Here is a 23,388-nt window from a genome sequence, read left to right on the forward strand (position 1 = left end):
CCTGGATTTATTCATTAGTTAAGTGATATTGAATAAATTACTTCACTTCTCTCATGTCTAATTCATTATGGTCTCCAGTGGAAAATGGGGGTAGTCCTTCCTATCTCATAAGATTGTCCTTGAATAACATGCTTCATAAATATTTGAATGATTTAGTAATGATAGCTACTATTATCTAGGGTAATAACTTTTTGACCTCTCTTTAATTCAACAAGCTACAATCAGTTCATTATCTAATAGTAAGAAACCATTCAAAACCCACTAAAACATGAAATCTCATCTTAGGACTGTAGATTTAGAGCTGGGCATAATATATATATATATATATATATATATATATATATATATATATATATACATATATATATATGTGTGTGTGTGTGTGTGTAAAATATATGTTTATATGTGTATATATTTCTCCCTGTATATATAAATAAACTATAATGTGAACATATTAACATTAACTACTAAAAGCCAGGGTTTCTGGGAGGCAGCATAGTGCACAGTAGAAAGAGTACTGATTGTGGAGTCAAAGGACCTGAAACCAAATCTTAGGTCTTTCATTTATTGTCTTGTGACTTTTGAAGACTGTTAATCTTTCTTGGTTTGAGCTTATTGATTTAGTTACTCATTTATTCATTCATTCATTTGTTCATTCCTTGGTTTTTTTGTTTGACAATTCATTTATCTATCTTGTTCAAACCCTCATTTTTACAGATGAGAAAGAGGATGCTAAGGGGCTTGCCCAGAGTCACTGAGGTAGCAAGGAACAGAGACAGGATTAAGACTTTTTTTCCTGTGTCTCTCTAAATCCGTTTTTCTTTCCATTGTACCATGGATCTTGGCAGGATACTCCATCCCAGGCATCTTCAGCAATATTCAAGTTCCAGGTTTCACTACTCATTGAGTATGATAATTATTTACTTTGGAGACTACTGAGGTCAAACCTAGAGCCAGGACTGGTCATGTGGGCCACTACCTTTCATCCCTCTTAATACTCCCACTATATAAGAGCAACTGCCTTCCCAGAGGTTTTCAGGAGATCTCAGAAGAGAATCGGTACAAGCATCCAAGTCTTCTCACTGAACCAGGTAAAACTTGTGAATACTGGGCAAAGATATTGCTGAGAAACTTTGTAGGGGCAAAAGAATGAGGATAATTGGGATTGGCTGTCTGCTTTGCCCTTAATATAGTGCAAGAAATTGACCAAGTCACCTTATGAGGAAAAGTTTCCTCCTTTGCAGAAAAATGTGGGAGTATTGCAGTAAATCTACAAGATTGGAAATCAGAGGACCAAATGGGTACAATGTTAGCTCTATTTCTTGCAACTAGTGTGACCTTGGGCAATCCACTTGATTTTTCAGGGATTCACTTTCCTTATTTGTTAAATCAAAGGCAAACTAGTTTATCTATGAGTAATCTATAACTTGTCAGTTCTAAGAAATTCTATCACTGGTTTTGTTTGTAATTTTATATGTATACTACATATATATAAAATATATGTTTATATGTATATATTTCTCTGTGTATGTTCATAAACTATAATATAAACATATTGACATAAACTATATATATGCATATACACACATATATATATATATATATTGCTCTAATAGAATGTTAACTTCTTGGTAGCTAGGTGGAACAGTAGATTAAATGGTATGTCTGGAGTCAGAAAGATGATTTGGGTGGTGTTCAATGCCAACCTTAGGGAACTACATAGATGCTATTGTTATCATCATTATTATTAGCTAGGGTTTCTGGGAGGCATCATAGTTCACAGTGGAAAGAGCATTAATTGTGGAGTCAAAGGACCTGAAATCAAATCCTAGGTCTTTCATTTATTATCTTTGTGACTTTTGAAAAGACTATTAATTTTCCTAGTCTGAGTTTCTTCCTTCCTTCCTTCCTTCCTTCCTTCCTTCCTTCCTTCCTTCCTTCCTTCCTTCCTTCCTTCCTTCCTTCCTCCCTTCCTTCCTTTCTTTCTTTCTCTCTCTCTTTCTTCATTTATTCATTCATTCGATTATTTATTTTTTAAATTTATTTAAGGCAATAGGGTTAAGTGACTTGCCTGTGGTTACACAGCTAGGCAATTATTAAATGTATGAAGTTGAATTTGAACTCAAGCCACGACCACTGGCTCTGAGGTTTTTTTATTTGTAAAACAAGCATTGAACTAGAACTAAGCTTCCTCTTACCTCTAAACTTAGGATCTTCTACGTGTCTCCCTTTCTTGCCTTTGTAGCCCTAGGACCTACCTCTGATTCAGACACATTAATAAATGACCCTGGATGTGAAGCAATCAGGGTTAAATGACTTGCCAAGGGTCACACAGCTAAGAAGTCATGGTTCTTTTCTGAAATGACAGTGAAAATTAGAGGAACACACTCTAAAAGTAACAATCCTTCCTATGAATTTCCAGGTGGTATAAGCCTGCTATTCCTGAGGTCCTTTGATGCTCACAACCTATCTCCTCTTGCTGCAGGAATCAGCCTAAAGATGCTTGCCCTTTGGAGACTCACCCTCCTGTGTGGGCTGCTCGTCAGCCCCTCCTGTTGCCTACTAGAGGGTTTACAATCTCTAGTGAAGAAGGAAACTGCTGTAGTGACAAATGACTTGCAAGGTGAGTCTGCAGGAACAACAGATAAGGGCCCAGGGCACCTTGTGACTACAATTCCAGCAACTGAAGGATGCTGTTTGTTTACATATACTTCCAACTCTTAGACTTTCCTAAAATGTAGCTCTCCCTACTCCATACCTTCCATTGACTATACCCCACACCTGGAATGTTCTCCCTCCTCATCTTTGCCTTCTGACTTCCCGACTTCCCCCAGTACTTCCTCAAACCCCATCTTCTGCAGAAGGCCTTTCCTGGTCTCTAGATGCTAGTGCCTTCTCTGGGATTGCCTTTCATCCACTCTGTACATGTCTTGTTTACAAATTGTTATTTAGTGTTGTATTTCCCTTTAAAATGTTAGCCCCCTAAAGGAGGGATTGTGTTTATGCTTTCCTTTTAATCCCCAGTACTTAGAACTTGTTGTTTCTGGAACATGGTAAGCACTTAAATTGATGAAATGATGAAAAGAAGATCTTAGAATGGAAGGGATGTAGAATAATAAGCTGGAAGTGTCTCAAAGGCAACTCATATATCAGTGTGAGCATTTACAGCTCAACAATCTGCAATTCATACAAATTGATTGTTTTATTATTATTTAGACTTAAGAATGTGATGGAGAAAATTTTAATGCTTCATATTAAAAATAAAAATATTGAATTTACATTTCCCCAGAGAGCTAGTCCTCTACCAGAAGAATGCTGAGGGACAGGTCAAAAAATTTAGAGCTAGACAGAATCTTGAAAGTCATCTAGTCATAGGATCATGGTTTTAAAACCAAAAGGGATCTTAGAAGCTATCTAGTCTTGTTTTTTACTGATGAGGAAACTGAGGTATCTGGCCCACCTAGGTGACATAGTGGATAGAACACCTGACCTTGAGTCAGGAAGACTTGAATTCAAATCTATACTCAGACACTAACTAGCTATATGACCCTTGGCATGTCACTTAACCCTATTTGCCTCAGTTTTCTCATTTGTAAAATGAGCTATAGAAGGAAATGGCAAACCACTCCAGCATCTTTGCCAAATAACGACAATAACATTAATAGCAATCAAAAACCCTAGCCCAAAGGGAATCACAAAGAGCCAGACACAAATGAAAATGACTGTAGAATAATGAATTGAGGTCTTGAAATTCAAAATTACTTACTCAAGGTCATCCAGGTAACAAATGACAGAGGGAGGATTCCTCCAGCTCTAATTCTCTTTCCATTGCACCATGTATTGTTGTTTAGTCATTTCAATCATGTCTGATTCTTTTGGGGTTTTTGGTACTGTAGTGCTTTGCCATTTTTTTATGAGCTTCATCAGTTTACAGATGAAGAAACTGAGGCAGATGAGATGATAAGGTATGCAGGGTTAAGTGACTTGCCCAGGATCATACAGCTAGAAAGATGTCTGAGGGCAGATTTGAACACAGGAAGAAAAGTCTTCCTGACTCCAGGTCTAAGGTGCCATCTTATTTACCCTAACAGGGCAATGCATTTGGAATGACTGATATTCCGGCTTCTAAGTTCCAATTCCTTTCCCCAAAGCAGTATTAGTATTCCACTCTTTAAGCACCTTCAGTTGCCTTTAATTTCTCTATATTTTCTGAAACATTCATCTTTACCTGTTCCCTCTACTGAGGCAAAGAATCTTTTCAGATTTTCTAATCTGAGTCTCTTGGGGTGACATACTTCTAATTTCCTCACTGTTTCCTCTTTTAACTTTGGTTTACTTCTTTCTATGTGCTAGGAAGTTGATGTTCAATGAATATTTATTGATTATTTGATTGATTTTATTGGCAGGGCTTGCTAATGGCCTGGTACAAGAGTTGGAGAAACTGAGGCTCACTCCCCTTGGAAAACTGGTGGACGGTGTCTTAGGAGATGTTAGGAATTTTGTTGACAATTCTGTGAATATTGTGCTCTCCAAGCTGGAAAAAATTTTTGTGTAAGTTGGGTCCTTTAGGCTTAATGGAAACCTTTTTTTAAAAGATCAATATAAGTTCATTTCTGAAGATGCAGTTGGTAGGAGGTGACAGAAACTTCAAGAAAGATGGATATAAATATGGAATGGGGAATGTAGGAGAGCTTGAGGAAATTATAGAGAACTAGAGGCTAAGTTTTGGGGCAGTCAGGTGATATAGTAAATGGAGTGCCAGGACTGAAGCCAGGAAGGCTCATCTTCCTGAGTTCAAATCTGATCCTTAGATACTTACTAGCTGTGTGACCTTGGGAAAATCCCTTAACCTTATTTGCCTTAACTCTTCATTTTTAAAATGAGCTGGGGAAGGAAATGGCAAACCAGTATCTTTGCCAAGAAAACACCAAATGGGATCATAAAGTGTTGGACGTGACTGAAATAATTGAACAACAATACTTGGGAGGGGAAAATATTTTTAAGTCTCTTATGTTAGTGATACATTACTGTGCATTATTCAAACAGTTCTTCTCCCAAGGGAAGTCTCAGAGGGAGCAGGATTGGTATACAAGGTGCTAAATGGGAAGGGAAACATTAAGGGGAGAAAACTGGGGTAAGATTAAGAGTGAGGATGAGGAATTACTGAAGATAAATTTCAGGGACTTAATCCCATTTTCACCACTCTATCCCTTCCTTAATGTAGATACTCTATTCTCCCTCAGAATAGTTTCTTCTTTATTTATTTAAGGCAATGGGGTTAAAGTAACTTGCCCAAGGTCATACAGCTAGGCAATTATTAAGTGTCTGAGGTCATATTTGAAACTCAGATTCTTCTGACTCCAGGGCTGGTGCTCTATCCACTATGTAACCTTGTTGCTTCCACTGCTCCATCCTGGAATAGTTTCTTCTAATGAAAGTCTTGAAACCTGGAAATTTTTCTGGCTTCAAAATATTTTCTGAAACAATCATCTTAGTGTATAGAATGGTATGTGTCAGTGACCTTGGGCAAGTCATTTAACCTCATTGCTTAGCCTAAAAAAAAAAGAATGGTATGCCTCACAAGGTGTCAAAATGGAAAGTACTTTGAAAACCTTAAAGGACCTTAGAAAAGTGAATCATTATTGATATTTTTTTCAAAGAGGAACCACTGTGATGGGGTGGAAAGAGTTGACTTGGCATTTTAAAACTTAGTTTGATTTCTGCTTCTGACACTATCATGCTTTGGGTTCTTCTCCTTTATAATTCATATTTTCATCCTTGTTTACAACAATGGTATTGCCCTTAGACTAGGAGCCTTTTTTTGGTGTTGTATTCCAATGGCATTGGTGTTGCCCATGGACCCCTTTTCAGATACCTGTCTTTAAATACCTAAAATAAAATACATGGGATTAAAGAAAAATGAAATAGTCATAAAAACCCCCTCAAAAACTGAATTCACTCCAGACTAGATAATTCCCAAGTCTTTCTAATTCAGCCATTTGATAAACTTACACTCCAGTCTTCTTTTCTGTCTAATATTATTCCCTGCTTTTAAATCTTTGTCCCTGAAAAGAGTGACATCTGATGATCTCTGTGGTATCTGTGCAGGTTAAAGATTGAGGATCTTGTAAAATTGAATATCAAACCTGAACTGGATGCTGATGGCAAAAGTCTGGTCGTCAGAGTGCCTGTCAGTGGGACAATTGCCTTGAAATTGTGAGTGCATATTGGGGAATAGGAGAATTCATGGGTGACAGCACTTGATAGTGGATGAAATCCTGGGTTGGGCTGAGGGTAGTCAAAGAATCTTGGTTTCATTGCTTGCTCTGGCACTAAATCACTTGGTCATCTTAGGTAAAATACTTCTTTTTTGGGGGGGGCTTGGTTTTCCCCCTAAAACAAGGGTAGATTGGTCTCTCAGTTTTCTACCAGACCAATATTTGGTTGAATTTGGGACTTTTTAAAAAAAATTAGTCTCATTTATTCTGGTTATAATCATTGTTTCCCCCAGTAATTGCTCCTGCTAGGAAATATTTTAATGTGAATTATTGTCATATGCTCCCACAAAAAGGGATATATAATATAAATTTCTGTGTCATGTAGTTCTTGTCCTTCCTTATTGAGGAAGACCAAAAATGACATCACTGTGTTAGAGACAAATTATAGTGTGTCTGATTATAACTGGGGAAGGGAACTATCTGGATGAGGACAATGGAACAATGAGGTAAATGATACAAACTTTGGGATGGAGGAAATATATCTTCTCTCCAAAATTAAGAAGTTAGATTAAGTGACTTTCAGGAGACCTCCTATCTCTAATATTTTGCGAAATTTAGCAATTAACAAAAAATATTCTCATTTGCTTTGGTTATAATGGATATTTCTTTTTAATTGTTTATAATGCTGTGCAAGATTTTAATGTGACTCATTCTCCCCATTATATAAACCACTAGATGAGGGGAATATCTGAATTTAGAACATGGCATAGCAATATAAGCTTGTTGGTGAAGGAAACACTGGAGAAGTTATAATCTTTTGGATTCTGTGCTTCAATGTTTCTATTTCTTTCAGAAATCCTTTCACATCTGAACTTGTAAAAGTGAAAGTTAATGTGGATATCCTTTTAAAAATCCATCTTGGAATTGATGACAAAACTGGCGCCTCCATTGTGGTCCTTGGAGATTGTTCCAGTGACCCAGCCACTGTTGATATATCTCTTTTGGAAGGGTGAGAATTATTTTCCATTTGTTCTGTATTATTTGTCAATTTGGATCAGATTTGGGTTCATAACTATATGGTGTTATTTGTATCTTACTCCACAACACTTACCTTAGTTCTTCCCACTTTGTGGGTCTTAATTTTCTTTTGAGAGCAGATTTTTATGGGAGAAGAGAAAGAGTAAGAAGTGAAGAGAATGATGTAGAATAGAGAAGGCAGGCTACCAGTCTCTGACCTTACTCCCCTGCCATGCCAGTTGGCCTTGGCCAGGAAAAACTCACTTTGCCTCCTTTGTAAAATCATGACAACAATATTTCCCTCCAAAGCTGATGTGAGGATCAAATGAAATCCTCCATGAAGGAAGAAAAGTGAGAGCATTTTTTTTTATGCTATTTATTCATATCAGCCAGGCCCTATTTGAGATGTGAAATGGGTCTGGGATGCTCTGGTCTGTGTTACATTTCTTGACATCTGTTTTAAAAATTCATTGATGATTTGTCATTTGTATTGTTTAAATTACCTCTGAAGCCCAAGTACCCAGACTTTTTGGTTTTGAGTCTGCCTATGGGCACATTCTACTAATACAGTTATGTCTCACTTTCTCTTTTCATCAGCACCTCAAAGATACAGCTATTTTTGATGAAGGACTTGACTGGCATCCTAAACAAATTAATACCTCTTGCAATGGAGAAACAGGTAGGTCCTAAGTCTTGTCTTCTGGTACTCAGGGATACAAAGGAATATAAAGATTAAAAAAAAATCAGTCTTTTTCCCAAATACATGCAAAGGCAGTTTTTGACATTCCTCCATTTGCAAGTTTAGGGTTCCACATTTTCTACCACCATCCCTTCCCTTCCCATTCCCCATGGCAGCAATCAATCTGGTAAAAGTTGTACATGTACAAGTGTATTTTACATATTTCCATATTATTGCTGTTTTTTTTCATTCTTGAAGAAGACCATAACAATAGGGAAGTCATACTATGACTTGCATGTAAATTGGATTTGAGTGAATTGAACTGCTGTGCAAAATCACCAGTTTCATTTTCTCCACCAGAACCATCTGTGTCCAGTGGACAGATATGAATCAGAACAATTGGAGATGACCTTGGATGTGAGGCAATCAGGGTTAAATGACTCTCCAAGGGTCACACAGCTAAAGAAGTGTCAAGTGTCTGAGATAGGATTTGAACTCAGGTCCTCCTGGATTCAGGGCTAGTGCTCTATCCACTCCCACACTTTGCTGCCCTATTCTCTTGTAAAAGAGGAATTAGAACTAAGGTGGGGGGGGTGGGGGGGGAGAGAGAAACAATAAGAAAGAAAGAACATAAGGGAAGTTTTAGAAACTGAACATAATATGCTTTGCTCTGCATTCAGACTCCATAGTTTTTTCTTTGGATGTGGATGGTATTTTCCATAACAGTAGTCTCAGGCTGAACTGTTGAAAGGAGCTTGTGCAATGTTGCTATTAATGTGTACAATGTTCTCCTTGTTCTGTTTCTTTCATCCAGCATCAGTTCATGTAATCTTTTCATGCTTTTCTAAAGTTCAGTCAATCAGGATTTCTTACAGAACACTAATGCTCCATCACATTCATATACTATACCTTGTTCAGTTATTCCTCAATTGATGGGCATTCCCTCGATTTCCAATTCTTTGCCACTACAAAAAGAGCTGCTATAAATATTTCTGTAAATGTGGGACTTTTCCCTATTTTTATGATCTCTTTAGGATATGGACTTAACTGTGTCATTACTGGTTAGTTCCAAAGTATTTTACAGAATCAGTTCACAATTTCACCAACAGTGCATCAATGTCCCACCTTTCCCACAATATTGATCATTTTCCTTTTTTGTCATCTTAGCCAATCTGATAGGTTATATAGGTGGAACCTCAGAATTATTTTAATTTACATTTCTCTAATCAATAATGTTTAGGAGCATTTTCATATGATTATAAATAGCTTTAATTTCTTCATCTGAAAACTGCCTGTTCATATTCTTTGACCATTTATCAAAGTTGGAGAATGACTTGTATTCTTATAAATTTGATTCAATTCTCTATATATTTTAGAAATGAGTCCTTTATCAGAAACATTATGAAAATTGCTTCCCAGCTTTATGCTTTTCTTTTAATCATGGCTGTATTGGTTTAGTTTGGGCAACCACTTTTTAATTTAATAATCATCCATTTTAAAATTCATAATGTTCTCTGTCTTGTTTGATCATAAACTTCTCCCTTTCCAGTAGATCTGATTGTTAGAACATGTCTTATTTTTGTAACTGATCTATAGTATCACCTTTCATGTCTAAATCCAGTATCCATTTTAAATATATAAACCAGACACATTTTGGTACAGGGTGTGAGATGTTGGTCTATGCCTAATTTTTGCCATACTATTTTCCAATTTTCCCAGCAGTTTTTTAATCAAATAATGAGTTCTTATCCCAGAAGCTAGTGACTGATTTTATCAAATAGTAGTTTACTATAGTCCTTTACTACTATTTCTTTGATACCTAATTTAACTGATCCACTTCTCTATTTCTTAGCCAGTACCAAGCAGTTTTGATAACTGCCACTTTATAATATAGTTTAGATCTGGCACAGTTAGGCCACTTTCCTTTACATTTTTTCTTATTAGTTCCCTTGATATTTTTTTTACTATTTTTTGCTACAGATAAATTTGTTACAATTTTTTCTAGTTCTATAAAATAGTTTTTTGGTAGTTTGATTGGTTTGACAAAGAATAGGTAATTAAATTTGGATAAAATTGTCATTTTTATTATATTATCTCAGACTACTCATAAGCAATTAGTTTTTTCCACTTGTCTAGATCTGACATTATTTGTGTGAAAAATATTTTGTAATAGTGTTCATATAGTTTCTGGGTTTGTCTCAGGAGGTAGATTCTCAATTATTTTATGTTGTCTACAGTTACTTTAAATTAAATTTAAATTTACTGATCATTTCTATGATTTGTTGCTTGCTCCATTCTTTATTTAAAGTTAAGTTATTTGGCTTCTGATTAATTTTTATTATCTTTCTGTGATCCTTTATTATACATGATTTTTATTACATTATGATCTGAAAAGTATGCATTTGATATTTCTGCCTTTCTCCATTTGAGTGTGAGGATTTTATGTCTAAGTACATGGTCAATTTTTGTTTAGGTGTCATTTAATGCAGAGAAAAAATTATATCCCTTCCTATCACATTGTTTTCTCTAGAGGACCATCATAGCTAAGTTTTCTAAAAATCTATTCAACTTCTTTTTTTCCCTTCTATTTTATTTATTTATTTTTCCAGTTACATACAAAGATAAGTTTACAATAATCATTTTTAGTAAGGTATTGAGTATCACAATTTTCTCCTACCCTTGTTCCTCCTCCCAGAAAGCAATCCAATATAGGTTATACATATATAAATATGTTAAACATATATCCATAATAATCATATTGTATAAGAAGAATCAAATCAAAAAGGGAAAAATTATGAGAAGGAAAAATCATAATGCATAAAACAAATTTTAAAAATTAAAAACTGGTCTTACTATTCAGACACTATGGTTCCTTCTCTAAATATGGATCTACATTCTCTTTTTTTTAACATTTTATTTGTTTTCCAATTATATGTAATAGTAATATGTACCTATCATTTTTTGTAAGGTTTTAAATTTTACACTTTTTTCCCCCATCCTACCCCCCACACAGAAGACTGCCTGATAGTCTTTACATTGTTTCCATGCTATACATTGATGTAAATTCAATGTGTTATAAGAGTAAACATAAACCCCCCTCTCCACCCCCCCAAGAAGATAAGAAACCTTAAAGAGAGAGAGAGAGAGAGAGAGAGAGAGAGAGAGAGAGAGAGAGAATGTACTTCAGTCTGTATTCAGATTCCAATGGCTCTGTCTCTGGGGTGAGTTGCTTTCTTTATCATAAGTCCACCAGAGAAGCTTCAATATTTTTCCTAGTTGCTATTACCAGCTACTTCCACTCTGTTTCTCCCCACTCTCATTTATTTTATTCTCTCTCTCTCTCCTTTCATCTTGGCCCTGTCCAAAAGTGTGTTGAATCTGAGTACTCTCCCTCGATCTTCCCTCTCTTCTATCATCTATTCCCCCCCTTCCCTCCCCCCCCCCCCCCCATTCTCCCTTATCCCGTCCCTTTCTTCTTATTTTTCTCTAGGGTAAGATAGATTTCCTCTCCATAATAAGTGTGTATGTTATTACCTCTTTGACCCATTTCTGATGAAAAATAAGGCTCACTCATTCCCCCCTTGCCTACCACCTTTAAACTCCATTGAAAAAGCTTTTTCTTGACTCTTATGTGAAATTTCTTAGCTTCTTCTTCATCTCCTTTGCCTTCCTCCCAGTACGTTCCTTTATCACCCATTGACTCTATCTTTTTACTATACATTATACTATTATATTCCACTCCTTCCTTGTCCTGTCTATATATGCTCCTAACAGCTCTTATAAATGAGAAAATTCATATGAGTTATCAATATTTTCTTCTGTGTAGGAATACAAAAAATTCAATATCATTAAGTTCCTTATAGTTAGTCTTTCTCTTCCCTCTATGGTTCACCAGAGCCTTGTACTAGGAGATCAAACTTTCTGTTCAGCTCTGGTTGTTTCAATAGGAAAGCTTGTAATTCCCCTGTTTCATTGAAAGTTCATCTTTTCCCCTGAAAGAGAATGTTCAGTTTTACTGGGTAGTTGATTCTCGGTTGTAAATTAAGATCTTTTGCCTTCTGGAATATGATATTCCAATCCTTATAAGCCCTTAATGTAGATGCTGCCAAATCCTGTGTAATCCTGACTATGGAGCCTCGGTAGCTGAATTGTTTGTTTCTTGCAGCTTTTGGAATTTTCTCTTTGATTTGGGAGTTTTGGAATTTGGCTATAATATACCTGAATGTTTTTCTTTTGGGATCTCTTTCAGGAGGTGATTGGTGAGTTCTCTTGATTTCTGTTTTACCCTCTGCTTCTAGGATTTCAGGGCAATTTTGTTGTATTATTTTTTGAAAATGAAGTCTAGGCTTTTCTGATCGTAGCTTTCAGATAGCCCAATAATTTTTAAATTATTTCTTTTGGATCTGTCTTCAAGGTTGGTTGTTTTTCTAATGAGATATTTCACATTTTCTTCTAATTTTTGACTTTTTTGGAAGAGTTTTATTTCTTTCTGATTTCTTGCAAAGTCATCAGCTTCCTTTAGTTCCATTCTGCATTTGAAGGAGTTATTTTCTGCAGAGAGCTTTTTTATCTCCTTTTCAGCTGGCCAATTTTGCTTTTTTTAAGGTATTCTTTTCTTCATTTGCCTTTTGTTTTGCTTTTTTCCATTAGGCCTAAACTGGTTTTTAATATATTATTTTCTTCAGTATTTTTTTTGTATATCTTTCACCAAGCTGTTGATTTGGTTTTCATGATTTTTCTGCATCGCTGTCATTTCTCCTCCCAACTTTTCCCTCCACCTCCCTTAATTGCTTTTCAAAGTCTTTTTTGAGTTCATCCATAGTCTGAGCCCATTTTTCTATTTCTCTTGGAGGTTTTGGATATGAAAGCTTCGATTTTGTCATCATCTGAGTATGTGTTTTGATCTTCCATGGGACTAAAGTAGTTCTCTATAGTCAGATTCTTCTTTTATTTTTATTTACTCATTTCCTCAGCCCAAGACAGCACTTCCAAGGCTTTGTTTTTTTTGGGGGGGGAGACATCCCCCTGGGATCTTTATTCTTCCAGGGTCTTGTGCTCTCTTGCCTGTGCTTTGATCTGTAGCTGGCCCCCATACTTCCCTCTGCCTTGGAGCTATAAGGAGGATCCTGCTATCTTAGTATGGAAGCCCAAACTGCAACCTGGATCTGAGTGTAGGCTAGCAGCAGAGTCCTACCCTAAGGGAGAGCAGCAAAACCTCTGCAGACTTCCCTTACTGTCTCTGGGGGTGCAGGCTGCTTTCTCCAGATTCTCGCTGTAGATTCTGTGACTGGTGCTTCTCACTCCACACTCATTCTGGTGTAGCAGAGTTCTCTCCCTGCCCCTTCAAGCTGATGCTAGTGATCTCTGGGCTTGGCTGGGCTGGGTTATGGTGCACTACATCCATTTTTTTTTCCAGCTCCCCATCCTGGTGAAACACACCTTTCCCACAAACTTCTAAGTTATCTTGGACTGGGAAAATGTATTTATGTGGGTTCTGCCTGTAAATTTTGACTAGAGTCATCATTTGTTGGTTTTTGGAGTTGGGGGGGGTGAAGGAGTTTCTGGGAAATGCTGCCTTCATGCAGCCATCTTGACTTTTCCCCCCCTTAACTTCTTAACTTCTTGTTTATTTTGTCATTATATTTATCTGATTCTGAGAGAAGGAAGTTGAAGTCCCTTATTAACATGGTTTTGCTGTCTATGTCTTTCTGTAACTTGTTTAACTTCTATAAGAATCTGAAAGTTATTCCACTTGGTGCATATATGTTGATAACAATATTACTTCATTGCCTATGGTATCTTTTAAGAAGATGTAGTTTCCTTCCTTATCCTTTTAATGAGATCTCTTTTTGCTTTTACTTTGTCTGAACTTGATTGTTACCCCTGCTTTTTTTTACTTCAGTTGAAACATATTCTTCTCTTTTACCTTTATTCTATATGTATCTCTCTGTTTCAAATGTGATTCTTGTAAACAACATCTTGTAGGATTCTTATTTTTAATTCACTCTGCTATCCTTTTCCATTTTATGGGAGAATTCATTCCATTCATATTTGCAATTAAGCTTGCTAAAAACTGTTGTTCTCTCCATGGTATCTTCCTTTGTTTGTACTTTTCTCTTTCTTTTCTCCTTATCCCTTCTCAATGTTTTGTTTCAGAATGCTGCCACTTGATCATTTCTTTTTTCTATCAACTCTTTTCCCTTTCCTTCTCCCTTTCCCCTTTTACTTTTCTTTTTAACTTTACCTTTACATTTTCTTTTGCCATTCCTTTTATCAATTCTTTACCCCCTCCCTTCTGCCCTCTTCTTCCAGTAGGGTAGTACAAATTTTTAAGCCCAATTGGGATGTCAGTGCTCACATCCTTCCTTCTTTCCCAATGTGTCTTTTCATATGGTTTTATTTAATTTTTAATGTCTCACTTTCTAGTATAATTTTTTGTATGTTTTGTTTTAAATCTGTCTTGTACTCACAACCTCTGACAAAATATACTCCCTTTATGTATCCTGATAGAAGAACAATGTTCAAGGGTGGATTGATTGATTGATTTATAAGCATCATTACCTCATAGTCATACCATACCTACAGCTTCTGTCCAAGTACACCCACTTAACTATCACATTATAAATACAATTCTCAAAAGCCATAAGCATCATGAAATTACAATAAATTTATACCATAGCTTCTTTTTAAGTACTCTCTATAGAAATACAGCCCTCATGAGTTAAAGTATGAAAAGCAAAACTACCCCATGATTTGTTTATACACAGACCTTGTAAGTACACTCCTTCTCACTCTCCAAATAGAAATTTAAATCTCATGAGCTGAAGTATCATGAAAATCCAAATCACTTCAAGATCCATTTATACTGATACCCTCCATGTACACTCCCATCAACTACACTCAAATCCTCATGAGCTAAAATATCAGTTAAAGCATCATCACTTTCATGGTCAATCTATACCAATACCTTCTCTGTAAATAAACTTTTCTTTTAACTTTCCAAGGAGAAATATAATTCTCAAGATTTACAAGTATGTCTTCCCATGTTGGGATGCAGTTTCATGTTATTGACTGATATTTTTTCTTTTTCCATTCACCTTTTTGTGAATTCTTTGAGTCTTGTATTTGATGATCAGATTTTGTGTTCACTTCTGGTCTATTTATCAGGAAAGTTTGAAAATCCTCGATTTCAATGAAAGATTATCTCTTCTCCTGAAAGAATATGCTGTATTTTGCAACATTGTTAATTCTTGGTTGTAATCTAAACTCCTTTGCCCTCTGCTGTATAAAATTCCAGGCTATCAGATCCTTTAACATTGAAGCTGATAAGTTCTGCATAGTGTTGACTATGGTTCCTTGCATTTAAATTGCTTATTTTTGACTGCTTGTAGTATTTCCTCCTTTAGATGAGAATTCTGAAATTTGGATACAACATTCTTTGGAGTTTTTATTCTGAGATCCTTTTCTGGAGGTAATCTATGGTTTTTGTCTTCTTGTTCTAGGACATTTGGGTCAATTTACTATGATAATATTCTAAAAGATATTGTCCAGTCTCTTTTGTAACCTCTCCTTTCATACAATATGTCTAGATTCTTTTTTGATCATAGCTTTCAGGTAAACCATTAATTTGTAAATTATCTTACCTGGATCTATTTTCCAGGTCTGGCATTTTCCCCAAGAGGTTCTTTACATTTTCTTCTATTTTTTCCAGTCTTTTGATTTTGTTTGATGGGATCTTGGTGACTCATATAGTCATTCAATTCCATTTTTCCAAATCTAATTTTTAGAGTTTTGTTTTTTCAATTAGCTTTGGTGTTTTGTATTCCAGTTGGTTGGTTTTACTTTTTGATGAGTTTTATTCCTTTTCTGGATGGTAACTTTTACTTAAAAAAAGTTATTTCCCTTTTACATTTGGTCAATTTTACTTTGAAAGGTGTTTATTTCTTCAGTCAGTTTTTTCATAATTCTACTGTATGATTCATTTCTTTTCTTCATTTTCCTTCTTCTTTTCTTCTTTCATATTTAAAATCTTTTATAAAGTCTTCCAAGAAATCTTTTGGGATTTGAGGCTAATTCATAAACTCCTTTGAGCCTTCACATGTATCCATTTTGTCACTGCTTTACTCTTCTGAGAAGGCATGTTAATCATCTTTATCAGAATAGTAGTTATCTATGGTTGGCACTCCCCCCCAAATTTTGATATTTGAGCTTTACTCCTGAGGAACAGAGAATATAGTTGCAAGGTTTTTTTTTTTTTTGGCTGAGGCCAGGGATTTGGTCTCTGACTTACTGCTTGCTTGTGGCATTGGCATTGCCTATGTAGTTTTAGGGTAGCCCAACCTAGTCCCATCTGTTGTACTAGTATTCCCTGGGTCCTAACTTTGTCTTCCAAGTTGGGGTTAGGACCCTCACTGCTGCAAAGCTGCTTTGTTGAGCCCTGACCTGAGCTGCCTTGTGACTTAGAACCTCCTGCTGGTCTTACAGCTCTCTCACCTATACTAGGCTATACTTCCCTTTTACCCAGGTGAGACAGACTTTACTGAAGTTCCTCCATGATATCTTCAGTTGAGAACTTGCTTCAGAATTTTTTGGTGAGATCTGCAGTTTTAAGGTCTTTGTAGAGACTTCATTAAAGTTGCTTTGGGACGAGCTCTGGGAGCTTCTAGCTTAGCAAAGCCATCATGGCTCCTCCCCAGAAGTCCTCCATATTCTTTTTCATCAAGGAAATTATGACTTACTGACTGGGTGAAATATGGCATACATATCTGTGTATATTTATCTAGCTATTGAAATTTTTTTCTATCTATATGTCTATGTAATAGATGAGGGATGAGTGAGGGGTAAAGCAAAATGTTTTGGGCAGAGAAGAGTTTCAGGCAAAGTGCTATTCAAAATTTAAGGAAGAAGAGGTCACTTTTACCTGAAATAGAATTGGAAAGAAAGAATACATTAGAGACCTGGAGGGCAACATCTATAATTTCAGAGGTTGAAGAGAGTTATGTCTATTAGATTGTAACTTTCCCAATGCAGTTTCACTATTTTGAGGATCAGCATAAGAAATTAAAAAGGAATTTTTCAGGGAATTTTGTGGATGCCACAGAAGACATTTAAAGGCTAGCAGGCAACACATAAAAAATTAAAAAACTCAGAAATGCATAAAATATGTGTAGAGTATTGTATAATATCAGCATATTTCATCTTTTAATTCCCTAATCATTTAGATTTCTCTGGTATGAAGGGAGTTCCAAAAATTTTACATGGAATTTCTAGTTTTCAAAGGTGCTGTGCCCCCAGCCCCTTAGATGTGGAAGGGATTACTCTATATCAGAAGTAGTACTGTGATTTAAGGCTGGTAAAGTAGATTGGAATCAGACTGAGGAGGGGTTTGAATGTGAATGTCTGTGAATTTAAATTTTATTTTGTGTATAATACTTGTGGATAAAGTACCGGAACTGATCTGAATTCAAAACTGACCTCAGACACTTACTTTCTGTGTGACTTTGGGCAGGTCACTTAACTCTATTTGCCTCAATTCCTCATCTATAAAATGAACTGGAGAATGAAATGACAAATTGCTCTAGTTTCTCTTCCAAGAAAACCTTAGTTGGGTCATGAAATGACAGATATATGATCACAAAGAGTTAGACATGACTAATAACTGCAGGTCGCCCCAAATCCCTAGACATGACTGAATAACAATAGCAAAAATAGGAAATCACTGAAAATAAAGAGTAGCATGATCAGGGCAAGGAATAATGAAGAATACTCTAGAAGCTGAACAAAATGGATCAGTGAAGGGAAAGACTGAAGGCAAGAACATGAGCAATTACTGTTGCTCATTTGAGCAGAAAAGATGAAGATTTAAACAGAGGTGGTAGTGGTAAGACTAGAGAGAGATGGGATTGGGTGAAAGATATAACAGATTTTAAAAAAGGACAGGATTTTCTGGGATGTGGGGAGGAGAGAGAGTGGGCAAAGTCAAGAATAACTCCTAGGTACAAATCTGGGAAAGTAGGAGAATGGTAGTACCTTTGGTGGACAGAGAAGATAGGAGAAGAGGCAGGTTTATGGCTATGAAGAGGGAAAAATGCTTGAGTAGAGGCCAATCAGGTAGAAGACCAAAAATCAAACCGAGGAACATCTAATCTCTCTTGAGGGATGAATGTTGTTTCTGAGTGGATAAGCTCAGGGTTTTTTTTTTTTTGTTTTGTTTTGTTTTTTTTTACTTGTGTTTAGTCATGTCTAACTCTTTGTGATCATATATTTTTTTTCGACAAAGGTACTGGAGTGGGTCAACATTTTTTTCTCCAGTTCATTTTATAGGTGAGAAATTGAGGCAAATAGGGTTAAGTGACTGGACCAGGGTCACATTGCTAGTAAGGCCAAGAAGATGAGTGTTTTTTACTTTAGGTGTGGTGCTCTATCCATTGCTTTACCTAATATACTCCTTTAACAGAAGGTCAGCCCATCATCATCTGTGTGTACATTTTTTTGGGGTATGTTGAAATCTTTTGCCTCTAACAACCTTATGGGGCACTGAGGTTCTGCTTCTTCATCCTGCTTTGACATTGTCCTTGTTATAGATGCTGCCTGACACTCTCACCCTCTTTGTCACGAAAAGATAAAGTCTGCAGGTCACCCCAAATCCCTAAGAAAGGGATAGACTTATTCTCACTTGATGTAGTTTAAAGTCTTTAGTTTCCTATGCATACAAACACATATGAAGACACTGGCAAACATATATATATATATATATATATATATATATATATATATATATATATATACATATATGCACATTGGATTTGGAATCTGGAGAGCATGGGTTCAAAGATTAAGTCTGATCCTTATTGACTGTGTAATTAAGGGATAGTCCCTTAACCTTTTTGACTCTCAGTTTTCTTTACAAAATCTTCCTAATAATTCTTGTACTATCCATCTCAAAAATCATTTCAAGGAAAATGCTTAGACAATCAAACTGTAAAGTAAATGTATTCTTTTTTTTATCATCAACTTATTATTGGTATAACACTTACCTTCTGCCCATGTATGCCATTCATCATGTGTTCTGTCTTTAGGTCTGTCCTGCTGTGGGGAATTTAGTAAAATCTCTGGATGTCAACAAAATTAAGGACTTGATAAGTAAGTTTCACTCTTGATATTTTTCTTGTTTTTTCCAAAGGTTTGACTAAAGATGACAGAAGCCAGGTCTGAAGTTCACCCTAGCTTGTCTCTGTCCCCTTTCCCACTAATGTCTGACCTGTCAACTCACCCTGGTCCTGTAGTATCACCAGTTATCAAAAGGCAGGCTGAAGTGTTAATGACACTGTATTGAACAATTTAAGAATTGAGAGTGAGAAAACTGACAGTTATATTATAGCTGAAGTATTCATGATATGAGGATGAATGAATTCAGTGTTTGATGAAGAAAAAAAAAGAAAGAAGGAAGGAATGGAATAGGGGAAGATGGAAGGGAAAAAAGGAAGGAAGGAAAGAAAGAAGGAAGGAAGAAAGATGGAGTAAATGTCTGAAAACAGATTGGGAATATAGAAAGTGGTGGACAGTGAAAATACCATTTTCACCTGCGCATCTTGAATTTGTTGGGAGACAGAATCAGCAGGGCATAGATTGTGTTTTATGCTAGTTAGCTTCTTATTATTTCACGTAATATTGCAGTTGCCCCAATCTTTTTTTTTTAGATTTTTTTTGCAAGACAATGGGGTTAAGTGGCTTGCCCAATGCCACACAGCTAGGTAATTATTAAATGTCTGAGACCAGATTTGAACCCAGGTACTCCTGACTCCAGGGCTGGTGCTTTATCCACTGTGCCACCTAGCCGCCCCTGTGTGGAAAAATTTTAAGAATCATTAGGAAGCAAATCAAAGTCAGAGCCAGATAATTGACTGCAGTATGCTACTTCTGTTTCCACTTTCCTTGATCTCCACTGCCCTGGGAAGTTTTTCTTCAGTCTCCTAATGCCTAGATAATGACTCCAAGGAGGCTCATACTTCTAGGGTCTGGTGGTAACTCAGGTAATGTAACCAGAGCTATAGCTCAGGGCAGTGAAATCTAGACTGCACATGTAGAGAAACAATTGAACCTAGCACCTAATTCTCAAGAGTAAAATGTTAAAATAGGAAGTTACTAGATAAACCACATCTCCATGAAGCCCTTCCTGGCCTGGCTTCCTCTATCCTTTCTCAGAGCACAAATCTCCTCAGTAGTAATTCCCCACCATCTCAGTAACTCCATCTTTCACTACACTGGTCTGATGTCTAAGAACTTTTTCTTCTCTCAGATGACTTTGTCTTTAAAAGTTACTTTTACCATTTTGTGCCAACCCCATTTTATGATGCTTTCTTGCCTCAGGCATAGAAATTGTTCTTCTCTGATGTAATGGAGAGCAATGGCCCTGAAAGCAGAACATCTCTTCTTATTCTGTCTTTGCCACCTACCTTTCTGTGACCTTGGATAAATCCTTTCCCTTCTCTGAATCTCAGTTTCCTTCTCTGTAAAGTGGAGTAAAAACAGATGATATTTTAGTTCTGATCCATATCTAACTTCTATAAGCCAGAGAGAGTGAGACAGAGACAGAGACAAAGAAAGAAAGAGAAAGAGACAAAGAGAGACAGAGACAGAGACAGAGACAGATACAAAGAAAGACAGAGAAAGACAAAAATTCAGGGACAAAGACAGAGACAGAGACAGACAGAGGGACTGAGAGAGAAAGAGAGAGAGAGAGAGAGAGAGAGAGAGAGAGAGAGAGAGAGAGAGAGAGCTCTCACTGGTAAAATTCAAGACTAAATAATGAGTCATTTAGTAGTTTTGATTGTCTTGCCCCCAGACTTTCTCTCTAACCTAGGCTGTAGGACGTCTGTAGCTCTATGATATAAACTGTTAAATATTTTTTTTCTAATTTCAGATAAAGAGATTTACACATTGTGTTTTCTTCCAGGCCAACTTCAAACTAATGCCCAGGTGGATGTTTCTAAAGTTCAACTCGCATGAACACCCCATTCTGTCCCACCTAACAAGTAAGAATACTTTACTTTCTTCCCAAAGTCCTGAAAAAAGAAAACCCCTCTTCTCAAGGGACCACAAGGGACCATAGTGATGGCCAGAATCTCTGACTAATTAGCTCATTAGTTAGAGCCAATGAGGCCAAGTATGAATTTATTAGTATCTTTGTTACACAGTCACAGAATAAATCTTGACTGTAGTAATAGGGTCTTTAATCTCAAGCAATGGACATAGATTGACGTTTGAACCTAGGCATAAATAGACTCCTGAGCCTATGCACAGATTAGGACAGAATGACAATTTGCATGTTGTAAATATAATTTTTTCTTTTTTTGCCATTACAGGTTCATGTTCTATTGTCTTTGATGAGTTCCCTACGTAGTCAATGGATAAAGTCACTCAGTTTAAGCTAAGGCTTGCATTTACTAATTGATGGGTCTGTTACTGGCTATCATCTGAGACTGACTGTCTCCTTCTACTCTGTTTCTTAAACTTTGATTCTCTTTGTGAATGGTGGGTATTGACAATAAAATTTTTCCCTAGAAATAAAAATATTTGTTTTCAATGTATCTGATCTGTGTCATCTTTTTTCAGTTCATTACAATATAATCAAGATAAACCTTGGGGTTTTGGGCCAGAAAATGGATTTCTTGTCATCATTTCAAATTTTGATCCAAACAGGCATTCCAAATTGCTCTTATTTCTCTTGCTATCTCAACCACCACTTCCCCTTAAATCCTAGTGGATGTAGGTGACAAACTTTCACTCAAGAGATCTGAGATACTAAGTGCCCTTTCCCCTCCAAGCCACCAACTCTGCATCTTACCTGGCTTTTGCAGCCATCATCCATGACACCAACCTTCTGAACAGCCACAGCTACAGAAAATGGGGGAGCATTATCAACTACAAAGTTTTGTTAATGTTAAATGGTTCAAAATCAGACATGGATATAGTTTTATCAGTGGAAATGACTCTCAGGACTCCCCTCTTATTTGATTGTTTGTTCTCTAGGGATACCTGTTTTATTCCCTCCATCTCTCCCATTAGACTGCAATCACCTCATCCCGCTAAAATCATTTCAGATTGTTCATTTATATTTATTTTTTTGTGTTTCTTTTGATTTCTAAATTTGTATTTCAAGCTTCTACTCAACCTTGGTCTCTTCATCAGGAATGCTTGGAAATCTTTTATTTCATTAAAGGTTAATTTTTATGCTTCTGGGTGTGCAGTCAGTTTTTCTGGATAAATTATTCTTGATTGCTTTTTGGAACATTGAATGATAGGTGATAAAACTTATGTTGTAAGACTGGTTTCTTAGCACTTGAACTTTCTGTAAGAATTTTTTGAAGTTTTTATTTTAAACTAGGGAGATTTGGATTTTGGCTATGATGATCTGTGGAATTTTTATTTTGAAGTTTCTATAAGTATATAACCTCGGGAATCTTCCTATTTTCACTGTGTCCTCTAATTCTAAGAGATCTGAACAGTTTTTTCTTTTTTAAAAAATTTATTATTATTAAAGATATTATTTGAGTTTTACAGTTTTCCCCCCAATCTTGCTTCCCTCCCAGCAGTTTTCTTTTATAATTTCTTAAAATATGATGCCTAGATTTTTTTGGGTAGGTTGATGGTGATGTTCTAGCTATTGGGTGGTTGTCCAATGATTCTTAAATTATCTTGGCCTCTTTTCCAGGGCAGTTGTCTTTGATATGAAATGCTTTACATTTTTTTTTAATCTTTCAATTTTATTTTAATATTTCCTATTTTTTCATGGACTGATTAACTTCTATTTGGTACATTTGAATTTTCAGTAAACCTGTTGCTTGGGAAAGGCTTTTTATTTCTTGAACCAAACTGTTAATTCTCTTCCTAAGACTGTTCTCCATCACTTTAATTTCTTTCTAATTCATTCCTCCATCACTCTCATTTCATGTATATGATTTCAAAATCCTTTTAAAGACTCTTATATTACTTATTCTAAAATTCTAAAATTTTGCTGATTTTGTGGGCAAGTTGTGTTGTATTTTGAAATTGTTCTTTTATTAATATGTGTCTTGAGCATCTCTGGCCTTATAATAAATATTTGTTTTTTTTTTTGTTGTTGTTTGTTTAAGTCATTCTTTCAGTGGTCTGCTCTAGGTAACCCAGTTGGTCTTGCTGGGAACTCTCAGGGTTGAGTCTGCAATTTTGGCTCTGATGAAGACTGAGTCTTCAATATGTTCTGACCCTGTGCTCAGGGTTCTGAGCACTGAGTCCATGCTACTGGTCTGGGCAGGAAGTATCAACTCTAGATATCTCTGCACTACTGATTTTATTTGAAATTGTGGGTGCTGAGACCATGATCCTTGCTAACCCTAATCCATAGATTCTGCTTTTTAACCTTTCTGTAAGTTACTTGGCCTGGAAAAATGCCCTCAATAGTTTCTCCTTTGATCCCCCCAATCACTACATGAT

General features: G+C 36.2%; 1 protein-coding gene across 1 annotated transcript; it reads left to right on the forward strand.

Moving 5' to 3' along the window:
• Positions 1-1,022: 1,022 nt before the first annotated feature.
• LOC141505761 (BPI fold-containing family A member 2-like) lies at positions 1,023-21,503 on the forward strand. The gene is made up of 9 exons (XM_074211899.1): positions 1,023-1,091; positions 2,423-2,623; positions 4,407-4,551; positions 6,109-6,216; positions 7,072-7,227; positions 7,833-7,914; positions 18,993-19,056; positions 20,870-20,948; positions 21,279-21,503. The coding sequence occupies exons 2-8, from the start codon at positions 2,500-2,502 to the stop codon at positions 20,920-20,922; spliced, it is 732 nt and encodes a 243-aa protein (XP_074068000.1). The 5' UTR covers positions 1,023-1,091; positions 2,423-2,499; the 3' UTR covers positions 20,923-20,948; positions 21,279-21,503.
• Positions 21,504-23,388: the final 1,885 nt, after the last annotated feature.

This window comes from Macrotis lagotis, chromosome 1 (genome assembly GCF_037893015.1).
Source record: "Macrotis lagotis isolate mMagLag1 chromosome 1, bilby.v1.9.chrom.fasta, whole genome shotgun sequence".
NCBI lineage: Eukaryota > Metazoa > Chordata > Mammalia > Peramelemorphia > Peramelidae > Macrotis > Macrotis lagotis.